Raw genomic sequence first — 9,242 nt, 5'->3', positions numbered from 1 at the left:
TTATATCTACTTTACAATAAAAGTAACTTCATAATTTGACGAACCATATTAAGCTACATCAATTTGTTGGATTACTTTTGTATAATCCCTTTGTGGCTAGAGTATTTCCTTTAATTTATATACATACCTTGATTTTATAAAGTGCTCTTACATAAATCATAAAGCCCATTTACTAAATGAATAGAAAATCTATATACTTTAATTGTTGATTGAAATCTCTAGCATTTGTATTTCTGAAAATTAATTCTACATGATAATTTACTAACTCTTATCTTAGAAATTAGGTTAATTGAGAAATTAATATATCGATTTTCATAATTTTACACATATAATAAGCCTAGGTTTTTAAATTTTGCAAAATTGATAATTAAATTTCAAAAAAGTTTCCATTAGATGCTGCGTTAGTCTCTTGTTATAAAATTATACTATAAAAAAATTATTTATTTGTGATTAATTATTTTTTATTAAAATAAATTTATTTTTTTTATAAATAATTTATCATAAATATTCGTTTTTATTATAATGTTAAAAGAAGAATTGCCCCATGGTGTACTAATCTCGCATGGTTGGCTAAACACATGCATCAGTATGACACGTAATATATGCAGAACGTTTTTTTATTTTTTTATTTTTTATTTTTGAAAAACAAAGTGCTAGCTAGGTTCCTATAAATCCCAGGGTAGGGCAAAAAATAATATATGTGAATAAAAATGTCAGATGTAGGCAAGTAGGCATAATATATAATATTATATAAATAAATAGAGTAGCAGTAGATCATCCTTGCTGTTGTTATCTTTTACTTCGGAGAGTCACTAAGATCTACACTATTTTTTAGTAAAAAGAAAAAGTTCCCAACCTTTTATTACCTGATCATTCTACACGTGCAATCTTTGATTACATGCGCATAAATCGATGAACACCACAGTACTCCACACTTTCACTGAGGGGAAAAAAATTTTAAATAAAAATTTTATTGATAATTTCCTATCATACGTCTCACATCATATTCTTTTTAATATTTTTCTCAAATTAAATATATAATATATAAATTATAAGTAAATAAATATAATTAATTTAAAAAAAATTAAAATTAATTTTATTTTTTATTAAAAGTATAGTATATAATGCATAATATATAAGAATGATAAGTGCTAAAATTCACAAAAAAATTATATATAAATAAATTTATAAATTAATGTGACTTTATATATTTCGTTAAATTTATTTTAAGATAAAATTAATTTTATAATCTAAAATATAATATCAAGTTATTATATTTTATAAATTTATTTTTATGTAATTTTGATTAAAATATTTTTTAAAAAAAACAAAATCATATTATATCTCATTTAGCACAGAATCTCCTGAATTAATATAGCTTTAAATGCGAGAGAATGTGAAGATATTAATTGAGGGATCTAGAATTTTACCATATAAAATAAACAATAAGAAAGAAAGAAAATCTGCCCCGTTCACCACCCTCTTCAACATATCACTTAGTTAATGACCGTCCTATTTATGGAAGTAAATCGGTTGGTCGGGTCTAGTTTGAAGGGTGATATTTTTTATTCATCATTTTTTCTAAACTAAACCAGAATGAATATCTATAAGGATCAGATTAGACCGATAGTTAGTTCGTTCGGTCTGGTCTAATTATTTTTTATTTTTTAAAATTAATTAATATTTTTTTTAAATTATTAAATTAAAATTAAATGAATTATTAATATAAATTATGTAACTAACTCATTAAAAAATAATTAATTGTAATTATATAGATGATGTTAATTGGTAATTGGTTACTAACTTTGAGTATGTCAATGTATATTATGATAAATGTCAATATATTAAACTTTTTAGCTTTTACATTTTGTATATGATTAATAAATAATTGTATTAGGTATTTTATAAGAATTTATTTAATAAATTAGAACTTTAATTAGATCATAGATGTAGATATTAGTAATTAGTAAATGATGAATTGGTGATAGTTTAGTTAATTAATATTCATATCATACATTAGTTAATTATATTAATATTAATTTGTAATTACAATTTACATATTTAAAATTATATATTATAAATAGTGATAAGTTGGATGAAAATTACATGATTAATTATACAATTATTGTATAAATAATATATATAAAATATTTCTTTATTTTACTATTCGGCCAGTCCGGTCTGAGATGGAAAAACTCCACCCCGGGACCGGACTGAAAACTTTCAGTCTTCTATCTCATGGACCACGACTGACTGTTCTCAGTCTCGGTTCAAACATTTGCTCCGATCCGGTCCGGACTGACGTTTCAGCCCTAGTCCTACTCATTATTTGATAATATATGATAATATAGACATGATATATATAATTTGGGTCATACCTATTATAAGAAAATTGCTTATTTACGACGAATTTATTTCAGCGAAATGATTATTTATAACTAAAATTGGTTACAAATAGTCTTTTAGTTGCAATAAATTAATCACAAAAGTCCATTTTTTATAGTGCGTACCATAGTTGATACTAGTGTTAGTATAAGAATTTCAAGCAATATGAATTCTTGATAACATTAAATATTACATGTATTTCTCTATATATTAGTTCATCTAAATCCTCTTCCATATTAATGATAAATGCAATAAAAAATTCTGGACACCTGATTAATTAATTCTAGGACCATTAATCTGGTATAGGTGAAATAGAAGATGGTGGCACCAAGCTGTAGCAAGCTACTACTATTTTTGTTTCTGAAATTAATGATCATGTACAGATCAGTTGTGCAAGTCCACAAGTTATGCAGGAAAGTGGGTAAAATTGCAGTGTTAATTCTCTTAGAAATTACCGAAACTATGAATAACTTTGATGAAGGTTTTGAAAAGTGTGATGGGAGAGCAGCACTCGAGGCCAAGCAAAAGAACCAAAATGAGTGCAAAGCTTAACAGTGATTCTAACGCAATAATGCCACCTTTTTCTGCAGAGCAAAGACGAAATATTGTCATATTTTGAGTACTGCATTCATGAACCATGAACTTCTGATGATGTTTTAGTATTCTAATATATTTTGCAGTAATTATATTATATTTTTATCAGATCTCATAAAAGAAAGGATTCGGTGGAAGATGATCTCACTCTTCAGAAGGCTACCCTCGTGTTATCTTTCTGAACTGACCCTATACCTCTAAACATATATATATATATATATATGCTAACATACGCACGCATAAATCTCTGCAACCAAGTTTGCATTTACTACAGTCTACACCCTTGCAGCCACACACACACAGGCACACACGTACAGACTCCAAAATCTCCCGTCTTATAAGATTTCCTGACCATTTTTTCCCTATTTGGGTAGCCTTTCAGGTGAGCCTCTCTAGGGCCTCAATAGCCAGCCTTTACGAATACAAAATCTGTTCCTCTCCCTGTGTTAGCTTCCCTTCTCTCCCTCTCTCTATCTGATCTCTTTCGGTTTCAGACTCAGTGCTTCTCTCTATATAATTTACGTCTTTAGAGTGTTTCCCTTCGCCTCTTTCATAAAATAATCGCTGTTCTTCTCACCTCCAAAACACACGCAAACATAACTCTCTGAGGGGGAGAGAATTTGGTCGGTGTGGATATGTTGACAATGGAAGAGGTTCTGCGTGAGCTCGCTGGGGAAGACATGAACGAGCGAGGTTTGCCACCGGGGTTTAGGTTCCACCCAACTGACGAAGAACTTATCACCTTTTATCTTGCTTCGAAGGTGTTTAATGGCAGCTTTCGTGGTGTGGAGATTGCAGAGGTTGACCTTAACAGATGTGAACCTTGGGAGCTTCCAGGTATATATAATATATCAATATATATGCTTATAAATTAATTGCACCATCTCATATCATGGAAAAATGTTGTTTCGACTGGCCGATATATACGTGAGAATATTCTCTTTCCTTTTATCTAGGTAGAGATACAGAAATGACAGGCATTAATCTCTTGTATATTTCTTGCTTGGTGTGATCCTGGATTATTAGCACTAGAGCTCTCTCTCTCTCTCTCTGCCTCTTTTTTTCAGAAGATACTACATATACTTCTCGATCCATTCTTGTTCATTGAATAATTGTTTTCTCATTCTGGGTGACATCATGTAGGTAAGATTAATCAAATGAATAGAATGAGCTAAAGCTTCACAACCCAATTATAACCCTAAAATCTGCACTAATTTGTCGTGAACCAACACAAGGATTTCTCGAGTTACAAACAATACTTCTATCAGTATATATTTCGTACACACATACCGTTTAATTAAAGCCTTCTCCCACCATAGATTTTTTGCCAGAAAATCTATCACCACCTGCAAAAGCCCTTCACCTTCTGACATACACACTTATATTAATCATGAATAAATGTGCATTGAGGAAGAGAAAAAGGGATAGAGAGAGAGAGAGATAAGGAGAGGGAAAGTTAATGCTTTTGCTGGTCTTCCCAGTAATTAACTTGTTTCTGTTGGCTGTTACTGTTTAGATGTGGCAAAAATGGGGGAGAGAGAGTGGTATTTCTTCAGCTTGAGGGACAGGAAGTACCCAACCGGGTTAAGAACAAACAGAGCAACCGGAGCCGGGTACTGGAAAGCCACAGGCAAAGACAGGGAAGTTTACAGTGCGTCCAGTGGAGCTCTTCTTGGGATGAAGAAGACCCTTGTTTTCTACAAGGGCAGAGCCCCACGTGGCGAGAAAACCAAGTGGGTCATGCACGAGTACCGCCTCGACGGTGACTTCTCCTACCGCCACACGTGTAAGGTAACAGGGACCCCTACCCACCATTTTTCACACACGTGCGCCGTGAGAATCAAGCAATTACCCTGCAAATGCGTCCTCTCTTTTGTAACTTTTTGGGTTGACTTTTTGTTTTTATATGTTTAAACTCGTATCAGTGTGCATGCCCTACTACAACCACCATGTTCACTTGGATTATTAACCCGTGGGGGGTAGATTCTGACGTGACTGCCTTGATTTAACATGCTCTATTTGGGTGTCAACAGCTAGCACTTCTCATGCTATATTGTACCTTTCAATCTAATTTACTTTTATTCTATGCTGCTTCATTAGACATTTTCAATCTAATTTAATGTTGAATCAAACATTATTTGGGTCTTCGAAATTATCAAACAGATTGTGAACATGCTTGTTTTGCAGGAGGAATGGGTGATTTGCAGGATTTTTCACAAAATGGGAGAGAAGAAAAATCCATTTCTTCAAGGACAAAGTTATCTTTTGGAAGCTCTTTCATCCCCCAACAGGACATGCTTGCCTCCATTGCTAGAAACCCCAACAACGTTATTAGAATGTCAATTTCAGACCCCAATAATGCAGGGTATCCAAAACCCTCTTCTCATTAATAGCCAAGAAAACGACCTGATCAAAAGCCTAATACATCCAGTTGTTTCCCAATCCCACCTATTCCCAAGAAATAATGGGTTCCAACCTTCTTTTGCGGCCAATCCCACTACAGTCACCGGCACCACCGTCGCAACAAACAAAAGCACAAACACCAACAACAACCCATCACCATTACCATTACCCTCGATGCTCTTCAAATCCTTGCTCTCACATCAAGATGGCAGTTCTTTTAAGGAACATATCGCTATTCAGAAACAGTGCAAGACAGAGGCAAACTTTTCCCACTTCCAGCTACCAGCCAATGCTAACTTGCAATGGATGGATAGGGTTCACCCGAGTACAAATCAATATCAAAATTCCTTGCTATCTGAGATTGATTGTGGCTTGTTGGGGTTCTCTGCATTTGCTTCTGCACCCGCAGCAGATGCTACTATTACTGATACGTCCACTTCAATTGCCTTCAACAGGGCTGGCTTTTAGCTGAGATATCAGTCAGGATGCTTGGAAAATCTTGGGCTTCGTCGAGTGCTTAAATTCTTCTTGTTTAACCTTATATTATTAGTTTATATATACATATGGTATCCTATAGAGTCTATGATGTATGTAGTGTTTCTTTAAGTGTAGACAGCCATGTCCATAGTCTATCCATGCAATCAAATGTATTATTGGACATTTTCTGCAGATTTAGGAGTGCTATTTGTTATCGTATAAAATCAATTCCTCGTGGATTTCTCTTCATTTGTCCTCTTTATAGGTTGGATATTCGAAGCCTAGTCATTGTATATCGATCTTGGAGTGTAGAGGAGTGGGCAGGTTTCTGTTTGATGTGATGCCATGATGGATGGGATTGGAGGTGTTTTTATATCTTTGACGTCACCTTTATTTACTATTGCCGATGGGATTGGGATTGGGATTGGGTTTGGGTTTGGGGTCCCCTCGACAGCATGCTATGCCCAAGGGTCCTTTGTAGGTTCTGTTTAGGGAGACAAGTGTCAGAATGTTCACAAGGATTGTATTAGAATCATTACTTCTTTTATATTGCATGGCATTGTCAATGTGAACTTATGGGTACAGTGGGGATCCATCACTTATTGCTATTGATAGTGAGACTCTCAACGAACAGACTCTCAATGTTCCGGAGCATCGATCGTCCTCTTTTTGAAATCAAGAGAGAAGAAAAAGAAAAGGTTCTGTTCCGGAAGACAAGTCTCAATCCTCGCATAAACGCAGATCTCAGGCGTTGTGAGGCCCACATATGGTTCTAAAAGACATGGCATGTGCCCTATCACAGATGCTTAGAATCCCAGCATCTAGACTCCATATGTAAGAGTAGAGAATCATGATGTACACCCATCACATGAGAGGCCCCCTCTGGTGAGGATACTGAGTACAGCATCTGGCATGCATACATAATAAATGAGCAAGGGTAACAGTAAAAGTCTTGTTATTGTTCACGCAAACATTAAAAATACTGAATGCGAGGTACATGCAATAACCCATGTTGATATTAGTTAGATGCATGAATAAACAAGAAAGACAGGATCATTTTAGAGAAAGCCATCATATAATTCCTACAACATTTAATATTATATATGCAACCTTCACGTTTTGTGACCGAAATCTGGTGAAGGTACCTAATTTTGGTGCTAATTGTGGCATGCATTAACTTCGTCACCAAGTACTAAGTACTAACACACACTCAGACACTCTCTCTCCCCTTCTGAAGCTGATCTCTCCCAACAACCATCTTAAAGATCCTTCCACCACCGTTCAGAGAACAAGGTCCTCGATTCAGGATATGGACGAGTTGGGAGAGGCATGGCAGAATTTAAGACCCATCTTAAATGACGATGAGAAATCTGGGATAGAAGTACAGATTGATGTGGGAACTAGCCTGTGAGATAGGGAGTCTAGGAGTCTGATTGGTAAGGTCTGCATGGAGAGACACATAGGTAGTGAGGTGCTGAGATCTACCATGATGAAGCTATGGAAGGTGAAGAAATCTTTGTTTTTAAGAAAATTCAATTGAATACTTTTGTAGTTACTTTTGCGAACGATAAGGATAAAGATCGGATTATGGAAGGTAGACCATGGTTATTTGATTCAAGTTTATTTGCATTAAAGCTATTTGATGGCATCACACAACCAGTTCTAATTGAGTTTCATACTGAACTCTTTTGGATCCAATTGCACAACCTTCCTATGGCGTGTATGAATCAGAATATTGGTGAACAAATAGGGAGTTCAGTGATAAGGTTTTCGATGTGAATGTCCCGGAAGATGATATATATAGGGTGGGGGTGGTTTCTGAGATTGCGAGTTGAAGTGGAATTGAAGAGGTCACTGGCAAGAGGCAGGACCATTAATCTCAATAATCGAAACATGTGGGTACCCATAAAGTATGAAAAACTCCTGAAAATTTGTTTTTAGTGTGGGAGGATTTGGCATGGGGAGCAGGGATGTGATTCTGGATCTGGTTCTAGAAATCAGCTTATGGAATCAGAGGGACAGTTCAGATCTTGGTTAAGGGCGAAAAGTGGAGCCAGGCGCAAATGGTCAGTAGATTACAATAGTAAGGGTGTTACTTCCAGCAATAATGACATGCTTCGCAGTGGTGATCACCATGATCAAGCAGATGGTCCAAGGTCCAGTTCCATGGCCAGAGATGGAACACAGTGCCGTAGGCAACCAAAACGGTTAGTGGTAGAAGCAGAAGTTTGCGGCGATGGGGGGCAGGAGTTTTCAGGTCGTGGGATAAGGGGTGTATGGGAGATTAGTCGGTTGAGATTTTATCTACTCAAGAGTCAAAAGCAACCGAAAGAGAGGAGGGAATTGTCTCTTCAAAAGACTGATTTGATAAATGGCTGGGCCGAGACCCCAGGAAGGCAAACAAAAGAGCCCAAGCGGCCCTTTCACATATCAGATTCCATTCTTAGAAGAAGTCAATAGGCTTTGCTCATCACTTAGCCCAATTCCAGCTCATGAGGTGTTGGATGGTTATGAATCAGCGGAAAAAGGGAAGGCTGTCGGCTACGTTTGGGTAGCTAAAGTATCTCAACACTTTTTAAGTATTTTCGTACCGATAAAAATATTCTACATGTCAAACATAGTGAACCATCTTCATACCAAAATCTCTCTACTATAATATTTATCACTATTATATATAAATAAAATCATCATTAAAAAAAGTCAATCATAGATGAGACCCACACATTTTTCAATTATCTATCTAAAAGTCAACAACTCAACATACTTCATACATTCAAACAACTCAAAATAATTTCAATGGGACCCACAAACTCACTTCAATCTCTACTCATAACTATTCACAAATATTCACAAATATTTATCACTATTATATATAAATAAAAAATAAAATCACTATAATATTTATCATTATTATATAAAATAAAATCACTATAATATTTATCACTATTATATATAAATAAAATCATCATTAAAAAAAAATAAATCATTGATGGGACCCACACATTTTTCAATTATTTATCCAAAAGTCAACAACTCAACATACTTCATACATCCAAACAACTCAAAATACTCTCAATGGGACCCACAAACCCACTTCAATCTCTATTCATAACTATTCACAAACATTTTCAACACTTCTCCAGTATTCTCACTATCCAAACGTAGAAGCTACGTGGAAGAGGTCTCGAGAAAATGGAAAGACAAGTCAGTCTGTTAATACACAATCGAGTAAAAAACGTTCTAAGTTGGAATTGGTGGATGAATACTGTGAATTGAAGACAGGCAAATGTCTCAAGTTTGATGTGGGTGGTTCTCAAACTATCCTTGTGGAGGAATAGGCGTAGGCTGTTAATCAGCCCCGCCGAGAACCATGATTATGTTAA

At 35.0% G+C, this 9,242-nt stretch overlaps 1 protein-coding gene across 1 annotated transcript; it reads left to right on the top strand.

The window, feature by feature from the left end:
- Window positions 1–3,306: 3,306 nt before the first annotated feature.
- LOC109022232 (protein CUP-SHAPED COTYLEDON 3-like) lies at window positions 3,307–6,073 on the top strand. The gene is made up of 3 exons (XM_019005075.2): window positions 3,307–3,816; window positions 4,496–4,770; window positions 5,167–6,073. The coding sequence occupies exons 1-3, from the start codon at window positions 3,615–3,617 to the stop codon at window positions 5,848–5,850; spliced, it is 1,161 nt and encodes a 386-aa protein (XP_018860620.1). The 5' UTR covers window positions 3,307–3,614; the 3' UTR covers window positions 5,851–6,073.
- Window positions 6,074–9,242: the final 3,169 nt, after the last annotated feature.

This window comes from Juglans regia, chromosome 8 (assembly GCF_001411555.2).
Source record: "Juglans regia cultivar Chandler chromosome 8, Walnut 2.0, whole genome shotgun sequence".
Classification (NCBI taxonomy): Eukaryota; Viridiplantae; Streptophyta; class Magnoliopsida; order Fagales; family Juglandaceae; genus Juglans; species Juglans regia.
Note: the sequence above shows the minus strand (reverse complement) of the source record. Positions and strands in the feature narration are given on the sequence as shown.